The sequence below is a fragment of the Syngnathus floridae genome, chromosome 3 (genome assembly GCF_059516105.1).
Source record: "Syngnathus floridae isolate MCC-2025c chromosome 3, RoL_Sflo_1.0, whole genome shotgun sequence".
Classification (NCBI taxonomy): Eukaryota; Metazoa; Chordata; class Actinopteri; order Syngnathiformes; family Syngnathidae; genus Syngnathus; species Syngnathus floridae.
Window position 1 is genome coordinate 17,029,684 of NC_142415.1, and position 24,273 is coordinate 17,053,956.

General features: G+C 43.3%; 2 protein-coding genes across 5 annotated transcripts in view; one reads left to right on the forward strand and one right to left on the reverse strand.

The window, feature by feature from the left end:
- cd276 (CD276 molecule) overlaps positions 1-20,334 on the reverse strand; it is a 46,056-nt gene extending 25,722 nt beyond the window's left edge. For 2 of the 4 annotated variants that reach the window (XR_015857561.1, XM_088371365.1), the window contains exons 1-4: positions 20,074-20,333; positions 18,597-18,708; positions 10,851-11,201; positions 8,802-9,098 (exon numbers count right to left, since the gene is read on the reverse strand). Coding sequence is in view for 3 of the 4 variants with exons in the window: in XM_088371365.1 (XP_088227491.1) it covers positions 8,802-9,098; positions 10,851-11,201; positions 18,597-18,654 (706 nt within the window). In the remaining variant the exon portion in view is untranslated. Of the gene's footprint in view, positions 1-8,801; positions 9,099-10,850; positions 11,202-18,596; positions 18,709-20,073 lie in introns of all 4 variants that reach the window. The other 2 variants (XM_088371364.1, XM_088371363.1) reach the window with 1 other exon arrangement.
- LOC148400863 (ubiquitin-like protein 7) lies at positions 9,965-23,676 on the forward strand. The gene is made up of 12 exons (XM_088371362.1): positions 9,965-10,307; positions 20,783-20,889; positions 21,171-21,345; positions 21,540-21,659; positions 21,744-21,829; positions 22,040-22,124; positions 22,188-22,245; positions 22,323-22,468; positions 22,554-22,603; positions 22,682-22,858; positions 23,025-23,144; positions 23,223-23,676. The coding sequence occupies exons 3-12, from the start codon at positions 21,171-21,173 to the stop codon at positions 23,361-23,363; spliced, it is 1,158 nt and encodes a 385-aa protein (XP_088227488.1). The 5' UTR covers positions 9,965-10,307; positions 20,783-20,889; the 3' UTR covers positions 23,364-23,676.
- The last annotated feature ends 597 nt before the right edge of the window (positions 23,677-24,273 follow it).

Here is a 24,273-nt window from a genome sequence, read left to right on the forward strand (position 1 = left end):
ATTTGAGGGGAGGGTCTCAAATGCTACATTATAAGATCTAATTTGGAATAATATTATAATCCCTTGTGGCGAAGGAGCCATCCACAGAGTTGAAATCATTAGAATATGCAACTATAGGGAATTAGTTAACAGTGAAAGTTGATGTAAAATAACCCATAACACCAAAATTACCACTGAGATTTATGGATGAAATTGTATTAATATAACACTCCGCGGGACGGGACATTTGGATTTTTACTTTTTTATTGTTGCTGTCATTTTACAAAAGACCGAGCTTCACAGCAGTCTACTTCAAATGAGTCGTGCCCACGAGCTCCTCCGAAATATCAGTGAAGTACAACTTCTCATGACTTATTACTTAAATATTCTTCGCCTCCCTCCAGCAGTTTTACAGTAGGAAATCTCAGACGGACGGAACTTTTGATGTCAGTGAATGTCTCACTGAATGGGTCACACTGTAGCTAAATTGCAATTTGAGTGCGGATGTTTTTATTAAAAGCGGCAAAAAAGAAATGAACAAATTCGATTGAACTTTTACAACATATATTTTACATTACTTTTATTGGTTATTTGCAATGAGTCAGGTCACACAAATGGGGAAAAAAAACTATACCGTGAAAAAGTAAGACTTATTGTGAATACGTCGGGTGAATGTACATACTTCTATACAATGAGTGACGAGTCAAGGTTCGTCTTTGCCTTTTTATGGCAGTTTTCACAAATGCTCTCGGAAGCTCTGCCTTCTTCATCTTGTGTCTGCCAGTCAGTTACCCGGCAACACTCGTGTTCTACCACCTGTGTCTGATTTCCTCGACGGTTCAAAGTCAATTTACTTCCTTGTTTTCCATCCAATCTTGTTGGCTCATTTGTTTTCTGGTTGCGTTTCACTCTTGTCCTTAGTTTGATTTCAAAAGGAAAAGTTGTTCCAACCCGTTTGCCTCACTATAGAGAAGTTCTACCTTCTAAATGTTCTCATCATGCCTATCTGCTTCGACCCTTCCATCCCCCACAAAAAAAACATGCGTGTTAGTGTAACTAAAGACTAAATTTGTGATGGTACGTCGTTTGTATTGATGATTTCATGTCACAATCACAACATTGTTCTGGTGAAAGAGAGATTCCGATGACACTCCTGGCCATGGCATTTTTGGGGAAGCACACATAGTATGGCATTTTCTAAACCTATTACCGGTTTCATCATTGCACGCCTGCAATGCCATTACATTGTGTAATGTGGCAATGAGAAGTGGTGACAAATTGAAATCCAAGGGCATTATTGTCACCCGGCCTCGTGAGTGAGTCAGCGGGGACAATGTATAAATAGCCCTCCCGGTCGCAACAGCACACACACTCCAATTCTAATAGACTGTACGGTGGACAAACATAAAGTCTACACACCCCTGTTCAAATACCAGGCTTTACACTTAAAATCTGGATTTATTTTTAGTTTTTTGTTGAAAGAGGTCAGTACTATTATAAACGAAGGAAGCCCTCATAGTGGTAAACGATAAACAACTGTAAAATGTTGATTTGACTTCCCGTGAATGACCCTGTTGAGATTGCCCTCTTACAGTTTACATGAAGAAAACAAATTACCTTCAACAAATTACCAACACATCCGTCACTCGTCATGCGTGGGAGTGAACAAGAGTGGCTAAAAGCCCGGACAGACACATATGATAGATATGATGGACTCTTTCAGTGCGGGTCACCGAGTTGTCTCGGCCGTCGACGTAGTCGCACTTTATTTCGCCGACAGACGCATACGATGATGGCAAGTGATGAAATTAAACAGTTAACAATATTAATAAGAAGCAACACTAGTCTGTTTCCTCATGTCTGTTATTACGGAGGGGCGGGTCGACTGAGCCCAACTGAATCCGAACCAGTGGGGGAATATTAATGCTGTCTGGGATAGCTGTGAGTCATGCCGAGCCCCCGTCCATTTAAACGAGTATCATTAGGCGCGCGGCCACTCTTTGACTTCGTCATTCACAAGCATGGATGTGCTTTTTGACAATAGTTTTCAAAGATGCCAATCTCCTGCAGGGGGGCAGTTGGTGCTACTACTTAAGTCAGCAGAATGGAGTCAAAGTCCAATCCTCTTGGGCCACGCTTTACTTCAATTCTACACTCGATCATCAATCACTGGTCTCTTGAGTAAGCGGAGAAAAGAAGCACCAATCCCGAAAACAGACTCAATCTTTTTTTTTCTTCCCCCGCATTAATTGGAAACATCTCACGTTGCCAGACAATGCTCTTTGAATGTAGCCAGTCGCTAATTCCGACTACAAAAAAACAGAGCCATTTAGGGAGGCAAACTGCGGGCGTCCTTTGCGGCATTATAATTCACGGTGTTATCAGGTGGAGAGTTTAAACATCAAATAAACGGACTGGATAATTAAATCAGTAAACTTTGAAGGTGTGCCCGGGCATTAGTTTTTGGCTGAAAGGCCCGAGACTAAAATGATTTTGTATCACGCCGAAACGGACGCCAGACTTACTGAAAGCAATCCCTCTTACAGGATTTAGCTGGGGAGCCACAAAAAAATGTCCAATGCGGGGTCCCAGCTGTACCCCGTGATAGTCCGCCCCGTGCGTCCGAATATAAAATGCGCTCAATCAATAACAAAAGAGAGCTTTCGCGCCTTTATGGCCGCCATAAATAACAGCGTTCTGAAAAGATGAGTGAGGGTGGGGCGAGAGTACGGGCTTTTTACCGACCAGACTGTGGACACATAAAAAAAGTGCTGTTTGTGACAAGATGGCACAGGAGTGTCATCACACTGGCTTTGATCGTGTTTGATCATTTCCATCGTTTTGCAGAAATGCTAACGTGGATTCTGGGGGGTTCACTGTGTCAGACTCCATAGTATGGAGTGTGTGGGTGTTTGTCTTCCAACACTAAGGTTGAGGGTTGGATCCTGTGACCAAGCCTAAGTGTCCTTGAGCAACATACGGAACCCCCACAGTTGCTTCTGCTAAAGTTATATCACACATTTTTACTCCTATTTTTCCATTTTCTCCACTCTCCAGCTAGCCATCCATTTTTTACACCGCTTATACTCATTAGGAGCACAAAGCTGAAGCCTATTCCAGCTAGGTGAGAGGCGGGGTACAGCCCGGACTGGTTGTCAACCAATCAGAGGTCTCACAGAGACAATTCATATTCACATCGATGGACATTTTAGAATCTTTAATGAACTTACCATGCACGTTTTGGGAATGTGGAAGAATGTGGGAGGATTATGGCGTGCCCCGAGAAAACCCACACAAGCGATGGGATGATCCCTTTAGTCTCCTCTCACCAAAATCCAATAAAGAAGTAAACGGGAGAGCCATGTTCTCCTTTATTGTCGTTTATCTTTTTTCCGACTGACGAAGCAAGTCGAGATGAGCCAAACCGAGTTAACTCGGTACTGTAAATGGTATCAGTACAAAATTCTATACTGACCAGAAACAGACGCTATCATTTCTTAAAACGGGGGTGCTCATATCTGCTCAAAAAGCTTTGAACAGTAAAAAGTAGAGACGGCACCATGGGCCCAATAATAAAGAGACAAAGAAAGTAGCTCATTTTATCTGAGCGATTGTCGCATTGAAGAACAGCAGGGCGCAGATCAAAAAGTGGCAACAACTAAATCCGACCCAACAATCCCTCCGAGCCGACGTGTAAGACTGGAGCCATGACAAATAACATTTTCTGGGCCGCAAATACAAAGATGCAATTTCCTATACTGAAAGCTTCCAGGAGGACATTGAAAGTCAACAGTCAAAAACAGTGACAGCCGCCTGAGTTAATAATCCTGATGGCGCCGCTGCCGCCTACCTGTGTTTACTCTAGATTGCCTACATTACCTCATACGTCTGTGTTGTCGTTTTCCCCGGCTGGCTCCCTGATAAGATAAAACACACTTTCGGCGGAAGAGAGGGAGAGCATGTTTGTGCACCTTACACTGATTAATTCAACGTTACATTGAGAAAGTTTGCCGCGGCTCCACTGACAACACATTCGTTAATACCGCTATTTTTTTTCTCCCCCTCAGCTCCACCGCAGACTCTGCTAATCACATTTAGATTAGTGGGAAAACAATGGTGGAAAACAAAGCACCAGAATGTTCTTTGGGTAAGGCTGCAGCAAACAAAAAGTATTTTTGATTAACATGATTGGAAAGATTATAGATACAAAATAATGGTAGGCTGGAAAGAAATGGGACTACAAATTTCACAAGAGCATGCTGTTGATGGACGCATTATTCAAATTGGACCACTGGTCATTCTAATGGCGCGGTGTTTAATGTAAAATAGTTGTTTTGTGTAAAATAAAGTTGGAAGTTGTTTGTAAGCATTTAATGCTAAAAAAAAAAAAAAACTCAATTTATAGTCGGATTTGGTCACTATCCCCCAGGCAAGGCAAGTACCGGGGGGGGAGCTCGTCAAGTACTGTAAGCATAGAAGATAGTTTTTTTTTAACCGCAGCTTGAAGACATATAATAAAGTTTTAGTATATGGCATAAACTTTTACTATACTGTATAACTGTGCGATTAATCACACATTAATCACATCTTTCATTTCTTCTAAATTGTGTTCCACTGAAGTGGAAGAAGCCGTCCGATGGCAATAGACCCTTTCACCCTGGCCTTAAAAGCTGATTTTCAACCTTTATCCTGCTTTCTGTATAAACGGCACCGACACGGAACGTGGGGGGGGACTAAGTCAATTCATCCATTTTCTGTAGTGCTTGCCCTCACTCGGGTCACGGGTGAGCTGAAGCCTATCCCGGCTGACTTTGGCACATATAGACAAATGACCATTAACACTTACATTTACGCTTTCATGCTTCCATCCATCTGGGAGTTGGAGCTTAGCCCAAGTTTGGCGAGAAAGTACAACTTGGACAGGGCACATACAAACAACCATTGGCTCTTCGATGAAAGCTACATAACGTCAAGTTTTTAAGATAATATTCCCATTGATTGCCAGAACTATCAGTCAAATTCCTATTTCTGTAAGGAACAAGACAAATGTTACAAAAAATGGTTCTGGCTCAGATCTCTGTGTAAGAGAAGCTGATGTTGTCTGGCTTTGTTGCTCATAGCGCTATTGCAACACAAAGTCCCGCCCACCGTCTGTTCTTTTATTGCTTTGGTTAGTTACTTTTCAAAGACAGGCGGGGAGGCAGGTAGAATGGTACGGTCAATCTTTAAAAGAGGAGAAAAAAGGAGGGGGTGTTGTAATTTCGAGAAACTGTCATGCCTGTGATGGACTCGCACACAAGAGTTAAACACACATTCAACTCAGCTGTCATGCTTTCAATAGGCTCCGGGTGAATTTCTAAACCATGCCCTCCATTTTCGTTCTGTAGAAGTACAACAATGGGGCCAGGCAATCTGGACTGTATGGACACATCAGTGCATGCAGGTGTCATGGGTCATGTTTTTGTGTTTATGATTTCATGCGGATTCAGTATGCATAGCGTACCGTATATGTAGAGATGGAAAGGTTGAAGGGTGGTTAATGCTCAGCCTGCTTACTTGGCGCTCACTCGGGTCCGAGCCCTTACAAAAAGTATTTTCCCTTGGCAGGTCAAAAAGTAGGCTCTAGCAAGAAGTCTTCCCAGAAATCCTTGGGTTATCTCTCTCACCCATCAACGAGTCAATTTCCTGTCAACTCTTTGGACACCATCACGGTGCTTTCTGTCATCCACTTTTCACCTTGTCTGCCTCATTTCCGCTCTTGTTCGCTTGTCGTACTTGGCCACGAAACGCTGCGCTAGCGTAGTGATGCCGGGGAAATTACGACCAGCTTCAATGGGAGTGCTGGCTGAGATGGGCTGGTGGGGGGGATTTGAGGGGCCATGTTGCTGAGGGAGGTGGTAGTTCGGTGACAGGCCTTGAAAACAATCCATCAGCAAAACTTGCTGCGGTAATCACACCACTACGGACTTTTGGATACACAACCAAACCTCTGCCTTCACAGAGGGGAGGGGGGCAGTAGTAAATGATAAGAGAAAGGACTCTTGCAATATAAAAGCCAATATCATCATATTTTCTTATGGAGACTAAAGTGGTTAGACTGGACTAGAGAAGAGTGAGATGATAAAACCCCAGCATAAAAGCAGCAGCTGATTTGAAGACTCGAATATGCTTCGTTCCAACACTCTCTTATTCAATAATTCCTCAGGGTCTCCCGCACAATGGATCGGCGCTGCAAAATCTATAATATCCCAGCAAATTCAAATACTCCAGAGGTAGAATGTGGGTTTAGAAAGATAACATCTCTGAGATGCTTGATACAGCTCAAGCTGCTAAAGATTTTAGAACTGAATCAGTTAATCGCCCGCGACAGAAAGTCAAAGCAAACGATTGAAGTATTAACATATTACAGACCAAATGCTCACAGGGATCAATATCATTCCACTTAAGTGCTGCGGGTACCGGTAGTGTGCGTTTCAAACTCTTGCCGACTTTCAAAACTAATCAAGAAGACGACAACATTTACAACTTCTGTGGACTCAAAGTGCTAATGAGACGCAATGAAATAAACTTGGAGACTGGGAAATGTAGTCTTGTCATTGAATCTACTTCAAGAACCTACCAAGATTCCAACACACCAGAAATTCTACAGATTAGTCGAAGATCAACCTTGGATTAAAATAGTCAAGAAAGCCAAAGGTAACGATTGAAGCATTGACACTGTACTTACTGGCTAAGCGCCCTGACTTCAATGCTCACACTTCACATGCAGATCGTTGACTAGACAATGCTTGACATTTGCCCCAATTCAAGAAAGGCTTGTTAATTAGATTCCTCATGACGATATTTCTGATCCCAGTTTGAATTTATATCCTACTCTCTGCTTCCCCACTACCCTCACATGAGTTTCTTCTTTAGTTTGATTTTGTTGTCATGGTCCAAGCACAAATTTAAGTAGCCATTTTGATGTTTGATTCCCGCCCACTGTCCTAATACTCTGACACTGATGGTCCCAAACTTGGATGAAATAATGGTCGAGTAGTCCCCGAAAGATCATCAAAACCAAATCAACCCCTGATGGTACGAGCTGAAAGTCGCTACTAAATGGAATATGCAGTGAGCGGGTGCACGGCACGCGTGTACGCACTCCACTCGGCTACAAAAGACTTCCGCGGGGTCAGCGTTAATTATAGTGGCTGTTGAGCACACAGCAGCTGTTGTAAACACATACATTTTCCTTTCAAATGAGCCCCCGCGCAAAATCCTGTATATCTCCCTCATGTTTACGAGCGAGCGTCGTCGTCAGACTACTCTGGCGTGCACAACAATTACTCTTCTTGGTTTTTTTTTTGGGTGTATTTTTTTTTTCTTAACTGCACCCATTTGCTGAAAATTATCACAGTTTAAATTAAGGGTCTTGGGTATTTCTGAGGTTGCTTGTTTTAGTGTCCAACACTAAATTGTATGTTTTTACTGTCACAGTGCTTGCAAAGTCTTATTTCTATTTATTTATTATTATTTTTTTGTTCTGCTCTTGGCCAGCTTCTTCCAAACTCATTATGACTGATTCTCTAGTTCCGGAGAATGATTTGAGGAAATAAGAGACCACGCTGCTTCAAATCAAAACCCACAAAGCCCCGCATGTACTGACCTATCTGTATTTAATTTGCAGCCCTCCGATGGTTTGCTGCAAATTGAAAATTGGAAGAAAGTTTTGTCCTATCAACTTGTAAATCTTGTTACATAAAAGTGCCGCTGTTTTCATAACACTTCACCGCAGTGTTTGAATGACGTTTCACGGCAGCAAATTGGACACAATCAAACAGCAAATGGTAGGACACATACATTTGGTTTGAAGATTCCAAAATTCATCACATTCTCTTTCTCTGTTTATTATTTGTATGTCCCCTGAGACTGGTTGGTAACCACGCTAGTATATTCAATGCCTGTTGCACAAAGTCAGCTGGAATAAGCTATAAGTAAAATATCTAAGTATATTTTACCCTCTTTGTGTGTTTATATTTCTCCATGGCCCGAGTACAACAAAACATGACTCCACCTGTACGGTTTGAAAGAGGCCATCTAAAGTATTTTGAAGGCCCGCCCACCCCTTTAGCCCACTTTTGTCAGCTGGCCATCCTGTTTCCAGAAAGCGCATTCATTTCCCAGCCCAGTGGAGCAGCACACGGTGACCCCCTACCTAGACCCCCACTTTACCTGCCCTGAAGTTTCAGCACCAGCTCAAGCCCAAAGAAAAGGTCCGGTCCACCTCTGCCATAATTTACGAGCTATTTCACACAGTTGTGCTTCCATTAGAGACCTGGCCTTGCCTTACCTTTTGGAATCCTCCCTTTGCACTTAACAAAGAAGGGCAACAGCGGGATTAGGGGTATTTGAAACAGAAAGTCGGATACGGCGTATTAGAAACCTACAGTATATATTTTATAGAATCTGCGAATTCATAAATTTAAGAAGATTAAAAAATAGTTACATCGTCTCTTGCTTGCCCTTGGAGAAGATGTTTATCAAACTTGACACTGTTTCAAGTGCAATGGGGCAAAACACAAAGAGTTCACTCTGATTTAGGATTTATTCGTAATAAACAGTCAACTCTAAGTTTTAGTCACTGATATAATGAATCAAAGTGCAAAATAATTCCCCGATTAATCAATGCATTAATCGATCGGATATTCGATTCCAAAAAGATGGGTTTCTGACACTGCTTTACTGAGTTCTTTGACAAACGAAAAGTGGTCTTTGGGCACAAAACAATTTGAGGCTCAATGTAAAAATGGTTTTAAGAGGACAAACAAAGTCGCACTCACCCGTGATGGTGACGAAGGCATTCCCCTCCTCCCCCAGCAACGGGTTGATGAGTCTGCAGCTGTAGGTGCTGTTGGGTTCCAGCACGACCGTCAGCACGCTGGTCAGGGAGAACAGACCCTCCTCGTTAGCCACCACCGAAGTGGTGACATTGTCGGTCAGGTTGCGGCCACCGCCGTCCTGCCATATGACATTGGCTTCTGGGTAGCCTCCATAAGCCACGCAAGTGAGGGCCACCTCTTCGCCCGGCCGAAGGTTAGATTCCGGTTCCAAGGTCACAATGGGCTTGGAGTAAGGGGCTGGATGAAAACAAATGCAGGGACATGCTATGGAAATTGACTTTTCAATTGCTTGTACATAAATAATGGCCTCGCTCAAGTACCTGCCCACCAATCGAGTGTGAAATTAAACAACCAAGTAAATGTTTTTGTTATCTGCTTGTTTTGTAAAAAGTGTGTCTGTCAGCCGGCCGTTCTGCATATCCGTTGCATGCGGGACTAATTTTGATAATAGCACCCCCCCATCACCACTATTACATATCCATTTTTGTTTTACATAATCAGCTCGGCTTCCTGATCCTTGAGGTATTTTATGAAAAACAAATGACAAAAATAACCTTGAAATTGTTTTAAATTGAGAAAAAATATATATTTGACAGGTTATGGATGGGCTAGATGATTTAGACAAGCATAAAAACTTCCAGAGTTTGGTTTGACTACCTTGGGAAATGGCTTATATCATTCACATTAAGGCATAAATTATATTTAGTGCCACTTAGCATAAAATCATTGAAATTCCCACAAGATATCAGTGGCATACAGGTATGATGCATCTCAACATACCCCAGAGTGCCAAAATTCAGAACTAATCCTAAAAAAAAATAAAAAAAATAAAATGTTATGGTGCCAACCATGAGGTGGAGATAGGCAGAAATTGGCTGTCTCTGAGATTTGGAGACAACCCAAGGTCTGGAAAAAGAGTGTAGGCATCTGATGTCAGATTTGCTGAAAATCCCAATCCCTGGCGCTGAAGTAAGGGTACAAAGGTGGAAGCGGAAAGAGGCTGTTCTATTCCCAAAGCCAATCATGGCACAGCAAACAAGGGGGCGGAGCTGAGACTGAGATGATTTGATCTGCTGGTGAAAAGTGGACTTTTACCATGGAGATGGGATTTACGACGCTTTTTGCGAACTAGGGGTCTTCCATGCCTAGATTAAATGAAAGCCATTTTTTATTACATATGGATCACGATTAATCGAGTCTTGGTGAAATCTTGCAATATTTTGAGTGCGACATTTTTGTGTCAGAGCATGTTGAGGAACTGTATCGAGAATGGAGTAAATTATGTCATAGCGGAATTGAAGTGGATATCAGTAATTGGAGTGAATTTATAGTATGAACGTGTTGTATGCTTGGCGAGTCAATCAAGATGCAGCCGACTTAGTCTCTACTGTCCATTTGACTGCCACATTTCCATCAAGACGGTTGGCTTCTTTGCATTCACAGCAGGTAGGAAATACACGATGTTTATGTGAATGCCGTTCAAAAATAGAAACATGTATAAATCTCATGCATAAAATGGAACCGATTTGTCACTGTTGGGAGATGAACAGGATGGGGAGAAGGGAAAAAAAACATTATTCATTAACACGACCTAATGCACATCCATCCTCTGAGAATTGACCAGCCATCTCTCAATAGATATACAAATGTGCCACTGCACAGTAAGTAAATGAAAAGTCTCGGCATGTAAGATGCCAAGATGTTGGGAAAGGCTGATTGACCAAAACAACATCTGATAGTCAAAGTCAGCAGCTATTGATCACAACAGAGGCCACAATCAGCGCTTATTGACCAAACATGCAGTTGAGCAGCCCTGGGGAATCTGTTTATCATGTTTACTTACCGTATGCACTTAAATGTAACACATGCTGTATTATTAGAGTGTGTGTGTTTAAAAGAAAAAATCTTTGCATGTTAAACTCTTCTTTAGTTGCAGGCAATATTTTTCAACATCAAATGGGGTTGTGTGTGTGTGTGGTACAAACTCACCGGCCACCTGTAGAAACAAAGCGGCGCTGCCGTATTCTCGCACTCTGACAAAGCAAGTGTAGCTGCCTTCATCAGCCACCACCACCTTCCTCAGCAACAGCGAGGCGTTGCCCCGGCCCAGCTCGTGAGGGAACAGGCCGGTGCGGTTGACGAAGCGTTCGGCCTGGTCAGCCAGCTGATCGCGACCTTCGCTGTATCCGTACACGCTGCGCTTGGTGTCGGTCAGCTGCCAGAAGATTGTCACGTCAGATGCGTTGAAGGGGCCAGCGGGGCTGAAGGAGCAGTTTAGGATGACGTCCGTATCGTGCAACGCCACCATGGGCTGGTCGGGGACAAGCACCTCCATCTGGGCTACAAGAGAGGTGGAACAGCTTGTGAGTGACATCGTACAAAGGTTCGAATGGAATTGACTGATATCCTTCAAAGTCAGTTTGAAAGGTACGCTAGATTTGTTTCAGAAACAAATGTGGCAGCAGGAAGTATGTAAAAGGGGATTAACACAAAAATTCTAGAGTGTGATTTTTTCTTTAAGACAATGCCACCGCCACTTCGACTGAAAAAGTCGGTGATTGAGTGGCACATGCTTCATTGTTTGTCTAGACGAGGGTGAAAGCGTAATTATTCCGGATTAGCGGCCATTTCAGGCAGACGTTCGTGGCATCCTTGCGAGTCAGCGCTTCTCATTGATCCCTGCCTGCTTATATACAATGCCAAGACACTTATCTACATCACAGGAGAGGAGGGGAAAACAAATTTACTCGAGCCCCAGGAGCGACAAAGTGTTTTGTCCCTGTAATTGTTGAAATCAAGGTAGCATTTTTTTGTCCCTTCACTCGCTTTTGAACTCCAACACGCGGTGTTGTTAGCGTTGACTCACTTTGGTATGGGGTAGATTTGACCAATTCAGGGGTGCTTTAATCAACTATCCAATTAACAACAAACAAGACTTTGAGAGCCTTCATGTACGGACGCTGAGTCAAGGCAGGCCTATTTTTCATGCCGTGTACGTTTAACACATCCCAACGAGTTATCTCTTGCCACTGATGCCTGAAGAGTGTCATCTATCGGCTAACAGTAAAACTGCAGAAAGATAACAAGGAGAAAAAGGGCTCCCGTGCCACAATAATCCCTTTCTGTTTATCGTTTTGGAAAGTGTGATAATGTTTTATGGGGGATAGAGTGGATAGAGTGTCATCTTGATAACTGAAGAAGTTCATGGTATAAAGCATGTTTTGTTTCCACAGTGGTGATTGGATTTGAATTCAAATGTTGCCCGGTGAAATCTGGACCAGCCGTGTTCGACCTCTCAAGGTTGCCCGTTCCACAAAAACATTCTCTGACGTCCATTGAGAAATCGGAGACTAATGTGACATTGGGTTGACTTTTTTTAACCGCCAAATAGCAGTTAGAGTGAAAACGCAAATGCCACACTTTGTTTTGTTTCTAGATCACATTCCTTGCACTCATGATAAGTGTTTCATTATTCCAAGAAGCGGGCCGGTGATAGCTCTCCATATGCATGTTGGAAGAAGAGGGTGACGGGACACAGGGTTCAATTAAATCACTCTGAAAGCAGGCATGGATGAGTCACCACCATGTGCATTCAGGAAGGTGGGGGCAGGATGGTTGTAGCACAAAATAGCATCAAGCTAAAGATAATATCTGTCAATAAGGTCAAGAACACTCTTGAATTCCTCTACAGTCCACAAAGTTTAGGGGAGAGGAGGGAAGGTGGTAGATGTAGCGGTCTTCCCAGTGGGGTCTTCCCTGAGGGGGAAGTAAGGATTCTCCTCTCCTGCCCTCTCTATAAAGACATGCTGAGCAGCCATCGAGGGCAGGCTGGGAGACGTCAGGCTGCCGCGATTTACACGCTGCACTTTGTGTTTATGGGCCTCAGCTCTGTTTGAGTGCCTACGTGACAGAGACGGGCACTTTCACAGCCGACATGAAATAAACTCATTTAAGCCTTTGGCGGCCGCTGGCAGCTGGCCCTGCTTAGCGGCGAGCGCTGACTAGGAAAGGAAGAAAAGAAAAAAAAGTCTTTAAATGATCTTCACACCGTTCTCCACTCTAATTTCAAGCCTAAGCATCACTGTGGCATTTTCAAACACCTACCAACAATAACAGTTTTTGTCAGGTGTTGGCAAGCCGCTATTGTGGCTCGTGATGATGGGAAAGGAGGCTCGAGGCAAGAGCGGATGCGAGCGGAGCGTTTAACCACAGTGTGCTAATCGGCACGAGCGTGCACCAACTGGGATGTTTTACGCACATTGTCGCCGGAGACGTTTCCGATGAGTTATCTCGTAAAATAAAAAGGGGAAGATGTTTTTAGTATGGTTGTCCCAAGGACTGCGGTCATAAACTTTGTGTGAGACGGTTAGTTAGGTGGTCATCAAAGTGGCCATTCATTCGTCATTTGTTAGCGTTGGGTTAAGCCGTTTGCAAACATCATGTTGTCATGAAATGTTTATCACTTATCCAAGAAATTGCAGGTAAATCTTTGCTTTGAAAACAACTTCAATGGTAATGATGGAACTTGTAAAAGCAATCAAATGAAAAAAAAAATAGTTTCAACATCATATTTCTCTGAATGAGCAGCCATGAATGAGCTCCAGGCACACTTCAAAACTCTCATAGATTCTTTTGTCCCAGAAGAGCGGATGGAAAAAGGCTTATACGACCGACCGCATATGTTTTCATTTCCTGCCGGTATAACAACCAGGTATCCTTGTACTTTTTTGTCCGTGTGGTATATTTACCCAATGTTTGTGCTTCATATTTCCCCAATGTTTGCGCTTCAACAACCTGCTGCACTTCAATCAACCTTGCTTATCCGTGCAGCCTTACAATGGAGTTAATAATCGTACCTCATGACAACCACGGGTAAACAATCATGTCTATGTTCTGTGCCCATGCTCGTCCGTAAGCAGCAAAATATAAATAAACTGACTTGAAATGAGGAACAAAGTAAAAGCAAAAAAAACAAAAAAATGCAGTCATTTAGTGTTGTAATATGGCGTGATGGCAACCGTATGAATCAGTGTGAGTGTGGACCAGCGTTGGACAGAAAAGGGTCAGGTTTTTGTTTTTTTCAGCTAAAGCCTGGTATGGTCGTAGTCTTTGCAGAGGGAACAACTACTGAGCTGGCCTTGAGCACAGTACAGTGCCAAACAATCTGACCGCAGTGGTCAAGTGTGTCTGAGCAGGGTATGTGGTTTGTTGGCCCAGAGACTTGCAGAGCACTATCCCGCTTTGTGGGGTTGGGTGTAAAAAGCGGAAAATGTCAGATGTTCCACAAAGGCTCTTATGAGTCTAGTTTCCCTGATCTCTATGAAGAAAGAGACAAATGTTGTGTAGTATCTGTTTCAATATAATCCAACAGTAGTTAGCCTCGCACACATACACACACAAAACACGTTTTCCTCTCCGGCCCCAAAGGCCAGAGACCGCATTGATATTCCACACCTGCTTGACTACTGGCAGGTCCGTAGCAACGCAGTGTGAGGAGTTGGACACAAGGAACTCCTGACACTACAATGGAGAAGCTGTAAGGAAGCTGCAGTGGAGCAAAGAGCTTTCTGTCAGCGTGACTGACATCGGTCACGTTGACAAACACACGCGGCAAAGAACAAATGTTCTCAGTGGCGGGTTGTGCATGCAAAGTCAAACGGCGTGGGAAGTCAACACAATTTAATGGTACAAAGTTGACCACTGCAAAAAATGGTGCAATTTATAGTTTAAGTCATAAATTATTTCCAATGGTCAATTCATTTTCTCCAGTGATGCTGCTGCAAGAGACTTTTCTGCCACATAATTAGTGCCTCAGTCTTCCTTTTGTCAAGGTAATAACTAGCGTTCAATACCTGGACAGAGATATTTACACAATGATTGGGGCCTGGCCATCTGCTAATCATAGTGTGCACACATTTAAAGGGTAATTCTCATGGAGGGCAACGGTGTAGAAAGCATTAGTAGGAGTTTGTGAATGATCAGTACACGGCAAATGAAAAGGACATACTATTGACATAGCGAGCTAAATGGGCAACAATTGAAGGTTTTAGACGAGTGATTGGAAAATAGTGTGTCAATATACACACACGCACACAAACACACAAGTGGTGAACATGGGCAAAACTTGGTCGAGGTTAAGAAGAGGGAGGGATTGTTTCTAACTACACTTGTATAATACTGCCCCCTACTGTCAACGTGTGATATTACAGGCCAACACATTTCCATTCTGGGCGTTTTGTACGGACCAGAACATCAAATGACTGAGCTCAACAGGGATGCGTGAGCCATTTCATACTAATTACTTTAACGACACAACCAAGACCTGCGGGAATTCTGAAAGGAAAAGTGAGCTTTTGATTTCCGCACATGTGGATGTCTATAATCTTTCTTTGGGGGGGGGGTGTCAGTGGGTGTCATTGGATTGATGGGAGTGTGCACTGTAATCATGATTTTGTCTGAAATTGGCAAACTGGAAATGGACGTGAAAAGAGTGACTAAATGAATGCTAATCGGCACACCCAATCTGAGTAGAGATGGATCCGGCCGGCTATGAGGTCTCTACATGATCATCAAGCGAGATTTCATTTGCAGATGTTTCCCATCCCATCCTCATGCACAACCTATGCGCATGAAAAGGGTCACTTTCAACATCAAGCTCTGAATATAATCTCCTCTTTTCTTATGTATTTCTCCAAGAAATCACAAAGTAGTGTCCTCGCCAGGGAGACATCCAGGTGATCAGCTAGATAAGGACTCAGACTTGCTTATTTCCCGCAGAGTCATAAATCAGGTTCTTTTGTGCTGTTTTTTCCGTAAATCTCTCTGCCCCTCGATCTCTTTCTCTCTCACACACTACCCTTCCTCTCTCGCACACTCTATCTCTCTCGTCGCTGCCCAACATCACCCTTCTCTTGCCTCCTTCCTTGATACGAGCCATCTCATATCCTGTCAATAACCCGCTAATGGGCCCGGGCAGTCAGATAAGACTGAGCCTCTGGCTTACAAGTCCGCAGACACCGAGAGCCTTTTGATGAGCTGCGGTTTCACAAATGAAAAAAGAAAAAGAAAAAAAAGGAAAGTGGCTAGCTGACAAGGTAGACGTACGGTCAAAGGGTCAGATCTCACTTGAGGACAGAAGTCTTAAAAGATGAAGAGAAACAGCATGGCAGTGAAGGCTTCCTTGATTTGCCTTCACAGGATGTTGTTCATCTTTTTCTTACAATTTAACAGCGTGTTTTGGAACTGGACCATACTGAATGGTATTAATTAAAAAACAAGTAAAATCAGAACGCGATAGTGAGTACCTCTCAGAAAATGCCAATCAAAACAGAACACTGAGTAATTTGCTTGTTATCGTCGCTGATACCAGCCTTATTTCAAGGTACCTGTCAGAGCCAATACAATATCTAGCGCCATCTGGTGGCCGTTTTACAAACAGCAACTAGAATTTAGAAATTAGAACAGAAAATTGCCATTGATTTCATGCAATTTTAAGGAAATTTGTTACATTGGGATTCCTTTAAAATTGCCTGTCATCGTTTTGTTTTCGGGGGGGGGGGGGTTGGAGGGGGGGAATTCTCCTCAGCAAAGTAGCTGAGACTGTAACAGTTTCCTAGCACGGCTCAGCATCCATCCAAACAACTCAAAGTCAACCACACATGGCTCCGGGTCCTGCTCCACCCCTGCTGAAGTGCAATTGCTGCATATTACCTGAATCAATTTTTAAACAGTCCCACAGGCCTGCAATTTGACGACATGCTGAAATAATCATGAGGCGCTTGTTGGGTAATGCACTCGGTCTCAATGAACGCACGGGGGAGAACGGAAGGAGAACGGAGGACCAACAAGACTGATGATGTACGTGAGTGCGTATGCGCTGTGCTGAAACCAGTCTCAGTCAAGACGGCTCCTCGATGGGACCCTTCAGCGGACGCAATCAAATTAGCAAGAGCATCACAGATACGGGGTAATAGCCTAAAATTGAATTTATGTGCAAGCTAAAGTGAGCCTTCTCTGCAGAATCAATCACAGTGTTGAGGGAAGGAAGACACAGGGGAGGAGCATTCACAGCTATCGCACTTGTAAAGACGGTTGAGAGCAGACAATTTTCTCGCCCAGGGGGATCGATCCAATTACACTAATTAATTTTAATTAGCCCGAGGCTCCTCTCCCAGAGTGAAATCTGGTCAACTTTCTATGTTGTATTAAATACAATTGCTAGACTAATGGCCTGCTATTAGCTCCGCCTCCTCCACTGGCTGGCACTACTCAAAGAAAATCACTGATGTACTTTGGTTCATGCAGCTCTGCAACTGACCGGCAACCAGAAAAGGCAAATTAGACATCAAATTGACAGCCATTACAATAATTATATAAGTTATAAATTACCCCTACACGAGCAGACAAAGTTACACAGGTTGTCACATGACACATTTTAAACATTTTATGTCAAACGACCAAATTAAAACGCAATATCTTCCCCGACTATCGGTGTAAATTAAGACATTTAAAACATGTAAATGAGGTTTATAAAAGAAGAAATCGAATGCAGTCCCAATTAAGAAAGCTCCAAAATAAAATCCCTTGGCAGCCATTTTGTTATTGTTGTTCAGAGGGAGGATGTCATATTGAGCTAGGGCTAACGTTACCTTTGATTATGCATAATCGGCACGACAACAGCAGTGTTTTTGTATCGAGTACCATGTGCAGCAGCCAACTAATTTGCTTAGTGCTCCACTCAGTGGAGAGAAACTGAATCATTGCACGAGCCAACCGACATCTACTCCTCCTCTGTGCGGATGCCACGCTGCCGCTAATGAGCCGGCCCGTGCTCCAATTTGTGTCAGTGGAGAAGAGATGCCTAATGAACAACTGGTTGTACTGAGCTCCACTGCGCCGCAAGTTGAATCAGGTCACCACATTTTGTCATGTAAACTCCCAAGCTTGGATTCTCACTCAAATCCCAATTTGTCATATTATTTCATCAAGTTAATATAGTCCTCAGGGGAATTTGCTGTGTGGAGGAAAAGGGTTGAATTTTATGGGATGGGGTTTTTTCCCCCCCCAAAAGAAGTTAGTCAATTTTACAGGTTTGCCTGAGGATGTTGGGCCCGCATTTTGACATGCTGTATCAGCCGGTATGAGATTTTAATTTACATGATGTGTCCAAGTCTACACCAACAGCAAAGAAAAGAAGGTAATAAACCTTCCACAGTGCAGATCCCAATTTTTGACATGCTAGACTCCTTTCTTTTATTTACGGTGCGCATAGACGTTATCAAGCCAGCCTGGGCCTATTTGTTACTTTTTTATGATGACCCAACTTCTTTGCTTGTACAGAAGTGAAACTTTGAAGTTATGATTCCTTTGTTGCGACATCACCCAGCCGCCCTTTCAGAACGATGAAAAAAAATTTGCTCTAGAAGCAGTTTTCATGGAGGGCGTCGCAAAACTGTTTTTCTGGATTCATACCAAAATATTCCATTCAAAATATACCGCAAAACTTATCTTATATTCAATATGCATGTATGTCTAGAGTTTATTTCGCAAGCTTTTTCCTAGTTTGGCCAATTTCAGTTTTCAAAAGTCCTCCAAGGGCCCATACTATGTGACCCCTCGTCTAAAACTACAGCAACTTTGAGAATCCTTTCAATCCTTCTTGTTGCCCTACAAAGCTCTGAAGAGGGAAGACTAATGGATCTCGAGGGGTGTATTGTTACCACAGCTGACACCCACCAACAGCTTGGACGGCCAGCATGGCAGACAGCAGCAGCGGCAGCAGCGGCAGGGTCATAGTGGTGATCCCAGGGTGGATTTGGACAGCGGCAAAACTTCGTCAGGCGTGACGCTGCGGGGATCAAAACAAAGCAATTAAAGAACATCTACTACTTTGCCACTTGCTGTCGACTGAAAATGACATCACGGTGCCTAAGGGCTCAGGTAACGACCAATCATGGCTCACCAAGTTTAGTCATGTGACGTTCACAAGCTAAGCCAATACATTTCAAATAAAATAAGACAAAAACTACAGTACATGAGAAGTTTCATGTTTTTCCATCAGCCTTAATGTTTGACTTGAGCAGAGCGGATGTGGGTCAGTCTTGCAGTCTCATCATGACCAAAGTTTCCATAACTGAGCAGCTCGCCACTTTCTCCAGACTGTGCAAGTAAACTTGACATAGCAACAAAGAAATAAAAAACATCCACCCCTATTTCCCTTGAGTTGTTCTTTGGAGAGCACAATGTGAAATTGGACCAACTCCCTAAACCAAACCACAGGCTGACTCCGCCTGGTGGTGTCCAGACACCAGGAAGTGACTAACTGACTTGTGCTACCCCATGCTGGTAGTGTAAAAATCATTTTAACTCTTATTCGTTAAAAGTTTTATCACTTTTTTTTTTTAATTGGGAAAAGATCTGGAGCGCACTTGGGGGCCGGTGATTTATAGATTGTTATTTTTAACAGGAAAAGATCAAATTTGTAGCGCCCCATTATGACAACACCACAGAGGAAGTTTCAGGAAATGATAATGTTAACACTAAAATGCATCATGGGGGTTGACTTTTTGGAGAACTTGGTTCACTGTAGACATTTTCTCAGGAGTGATTTAGTTTTTAATGTTAGAATCATTTTTTTTCCCGGTGAAAGATTTCATTTAGTACATTTGATGTAAAAATGATTACAGAACATAATATTCTGTGTTGACTGACTTAATTGTCGACCCAAATGAGGATAGCTGTTGGAGAAAATGAATGGATGGACAAAACAGGATGACATCACTTCCCACTCAAGTTATCCGGATGGGGACTACAACATCCTCTACATCCCATCGGATGTTGTACCTGCCTGCTGAACAAGCATGTGATAAAGAACAACTTAAGTTAGGAAACCCCCTATTGAAGATTACTTTTGACACATCACCTCTGTTAATTAAAAGAAAAAAAAAAAGTTCAAGCACTGTGCAGGGAATTCCCATTACTAGCGCGTCATTGAACGCAATTCCTCCACGTCGCCGACCGGGGGCACACAAACGTTATTCGCCATGACTTTCCCTACGGCTAAAATACGAAATTACGACATTAATCCTGAGAAAAAGTATACAAACGTCAGCCCTGATTTCGACTTAACTGCCTGATGCTTTAAATAACACGCTGAAGTCGTAACTTTTAGCAAAATGCATGCAATCAAAGTAGTGGGTGGACAGTTTCTCACCATGGTATGGACAAAGACGAGAAAAACTACTAAAGTGGCGTCGGCGTTGTCTTTCCAGTCCAGTCGATGTTGCGTTCAGGAACACGACGTGTGTTTTATTCCTCTCGTCCCGCTGAGAGTGAAGATAACGGTGTGTTTTGTGTCTTGAAATGGCTCTATCGGGGTTTATCAAAGTGCGCGAGTGCGTTCCATTGATTTGGATCTGGTTGCATTCACTCAACCACTCCTTGCTGCTCTGCCCGGTGGTGATGTCATATCTAGGAGGACGAATCCCGACCCACTCCTGATTGGACAGTGTAAAAAAAAAAATAGGTTCTGAGAACCTCATTAGCATTTTATTCATGCAAAAGCTCTTTTTGATGGAGCGTTATTAAATCCAGCACTACAGTGTGTGATTTTCACATGATCTCTGGTGATGTGGAACTGGTAAATTACACAAAATATTTATTTATGTTTTATAATGTGTCTAAGGTTAGTTTGTCGAGTCTGGATAGCGCCTCTTAACCAAAATGAAAACAACCCCATCATGATTCATCTTTCTGGAATCACATTTTCCCCCGAGACATGACGCAGCGCCGTCTGAACAAAACAGCAGAAAAATCTATTAGGTGCATGTGATAAAACCATCAAAACAAACGAAATAAAACACATGAAAGGTTTAGCTGGTGCATTTAACGTCTGAGAGGAATATTTCTTTGTTTTAATTAAGAAAATAGATGGAGCATGAAAGTTCCCTGACGTGGACACTGACTATGAACGCACCATGTACCACGTGACTAAAACCTAGGAAGCGAGTGGAGTGTCAACATTGGAACGGTGAGTGTGCGCTTGTCTTTAGTGCGCTTTTACTGAACATTTCTATTTGTAGTCTTGCTTTTATCCATTCAATGTTGTATGTTATGTTATACAGTGGAATAGCTTAATACACCTTTGCGATCCAGTTAGTGCGTCTTGGGAAAGCCGGTTAGCCGTGATTGCATATTTGCTAACGTTGCATAGGGTTAGGGTTAGGGTTAGGGTTAACTCACGAACAGGGTCTTTATTGTATGCTTTGCTCTGGGTGGTATATTCACTCGTTTACCCCCCTCCTCCTCTAGATGGCATCCTCAGACTGGCACTTGTCCTTGAAGCTGTTGGATCAGCCCAAATCCACCTTCCACTTCCCCGAGATGATGCCAGGGGACGTCGCTCCTGGAGGCTACAGAGTTGCCACCCTAAAGCAGCTTGTGGCCGCGCAGCTCCCCGACTCTATACCCGACCCTGATCTCATAGGTAGGCCTGCTTGGAGAGGTGTTTGTATTTCATTAGAGAGGGTCGAGATTTATGGGTAGGGGTGCATTCAGCTGCACCAATAAAATTTGATGTGTTTGAGTTGTATTATTTTTCCCCACATATGCACAATGATACTTAGGCTCCACCTTCAACGCCAGTTTGATAGATACCATGTGTGCTGTATGTGGTTCCAGAGCTGGTCCATTGTGGGCGTAAACTGAAGGATGACTTCACGCTGGATGCCTGTGGGATTCTACCAGGATCCACCTTGCATGTCCTGAAAAAGACTTGGCCAGAGCCTGAAACCATTGCAGGTGTGTTTTTTTTAACAAATTTTAAGAAAATATTTTTCATTTGAAATACATGCCAAAGCTTTAAATGTATTATTATTATTTCAGAACCTGTGAACAGAGCGACTGCGGCCAGGGAGTTCCGAATGCTCCACGCCGCCCTCCACTCGCTACACTCCACCTACAGAGACTCTGTGAGAATGACGCTATGCACATATTTAATAACTATTAGGTCCAACCACACAATCTCAATCTTGAGTGTATAGATATAGTTAAGTATTCATTTAAAAAACAACACACTATATGTAAAATGCCAAACAGAGCTCTGGTGAGATACTACAAAATATCCAAAGAAAAAGCAAAATGCACACTACTACTCCTTCATCTCTCTCTTCTCGACCCAGGTGTACAAAATGTTGACCAACAAAGAGTCTCTGGATCAGATCATCGTGGCCACACCGGGACTCAGGTCCGACCCTGTGGCTCTAGGTATGACCCGATGCTTTTTCTTCATTGGTGCCAACATGCAAATGCTGACATTTGTCATCACAGGCGTGCTACAAGACAAAGACCTCTTTGTGCAGTTCACAGACCCCAACATGTTAGACACGTGAGTGCTTGGTTTTTCTCGTGTCAGACGTGTGGGTGCAGAGTGGCGATCATAAAGTTCTCTTTGGTACCTTACAGACTGATCAGCTCACACCCAGCCCTGGTCAACGCCATCATTCTGGTGCTGCACTCTGTGGCAGGAAGTGCACCCATGCAGTCCACCGGCGCCGCTGCCACATCTTCTACTCGCAACACTTCAGCTAGCTCCTACAGTGATATGCCCGGTCGGTACATTTATTTCGTCTTTTGTTTTTTAGATTAAACATTATCCACCTCGCCATACTGACCCAAACTGTTCTTCTGTGGCAGGAGGCTTCATGTTTGAGGGCATGTCTGATGATGATGAAGACTTCCAGCCTGTGAGTCTTTGCTTGCCTTTGAGCGTCAGACATCCTTTGAAGCTGTAAATCTTACGAGTGTTGTTTTGGATGGAGCAGGGAAGCCCGGCAGGCCCTTCAAGCAGAGCGGGGATCTCGGCGGGCATTCGGCCGCTCTCGCTCAACCACAGCGGCGCCACGGGTCCACGACCCATTACGCAGAGCGAGCTAGCAACGGCGCTAGCTCTCGCGAGCACGCCCGAAAGCAGCGCAGTGACTCCGACCACAGCCAATCAGGTCAGGCCGTGCTGGAACATCTCACAACTATGTATGAACATGAATTATGCTGCATCAAAACTTAACAGCCAAGCATTCACACTTACTTTTTTTATGATTCTTTCAAACTACAGTTAGACTTTAGCCAAAGATTTCTATATGTCACATTATTCAAACTTGGTTGTAGGCCGAGTCGTCGTCGTCGAGCGGTGGCCCCCCTATGCCGGCAGGTACCCCCGTCAGTAACGACCTGTTCAGTCAGGCACTGCAACAAGCCCTCCAAGCAACCAACATGTCTGCCCTGCAGGTAACAAATATCTCGGTTAAAGTGCATGCTGAGACACGTAAAAGAGAAAGTAATGCGACTTTGGGGCGATGCGTTCAGGGCCGATGGCAGTCGCAAATGCAACAGCTCAGGGACATGGGCATCCAGGATGAGGAGCTGATGCTCAGAGCACTGCAGGCCACTGACGGAGACATCCAGGCCGCCCTGGAACTCATCTTTGCTGGAGGACCGGGGCTCTGAATGCAGACCTGCTCATTAAACTAAACTCTGATGAATAACACAAGGATTTTTGTTGGCACGTTCTGACATTCATTGTGTTGTATCATAATATCATACTTTGTTATTAACTCACTGTCAGTGTACTTGTAATACAAAAATAAATCTGGGTTCCCAAGCGTTCTGGAAAATGATAAATTTTCCAGTCATGAAAAACATGGAAAATGAGAAAACGAAAACGTGTATTGCGATGTGGACTGCTGAGGATCTTGCCATCATCTCAACATTATTAAACGCACACAAAATGCAATTTGTGAATAAAAAAAACACATTTCTAGCATGGTCGAAATCATTTTTGTACAACTGAGAGGAATCGTAACCAATTAAATATTATGCCCTTCAGCATGCTTGTAAGGCTTAGACGTTATGTGCCTAATCAAGTGGCCCAACGTGGTTTTCTGATTTGACTACTAGATGGCAGCATAGGTCTGTTTTTGTCCTGACGATAGTTACAATAGACTGATTTTTACTTTCAATCTTTAATATGACATCACACCTATTTAGTTTAATAATTACGTCCTTATACTATTAACAAATTGGCTACTCTCTGGTTTGTTTTGCTTACCAAGCAGGAATCATTTTTGTTTCTTCGAATCAAGCAAAATTAAATAAAGTATTTTTTCCCTACCATTCTTTGGCTCCACTGGTGTGTACTGACTTCAGTCTGAATGGTTTCTGGCCATAATGGTTTTGACTAGCAATGGTAGCCACGTGATGTGTAAATGTTTTTCTAATCAAAGCAGAACAGACGAGAAGAACAATAGGCACATCAGACCACCTAGATGAGGAACGTCTCTTTTCACCAATGTGTTGGTGAAAAGAAGCATCATTAGCATAACGTCTGGTACCAGAGATTGCTTTCTGTCACCATGTT

What these genes read in the sequence shown, in the direction of transcription:
- LOC148400863 (XM_088371362.1), top strand. Translation starts at nt 21,171, where the DNA reads ATGGCATCCTCAGACTGGCACTTGTCCTTGAAGCTGTTGGATCAGCCC. An exon ending in ACTCCACCTACAGAGACTCT is followed by an intron (nt 21,830 to 22,039) that starts GTGAGAATGACG and finishes TTCTCGACCCAG; the next exon opens with GTGTACAAAATGTTGACCAA. An exon ending in CTCCTACAGTGATATGCCCG is followed by an intron (nt 22,469 to 22,553) that starts GTCGGTACATTT and finishes CTTCTGTGGCAG; the next exon opens with GAGGCTTCATGTTTGAGGGC.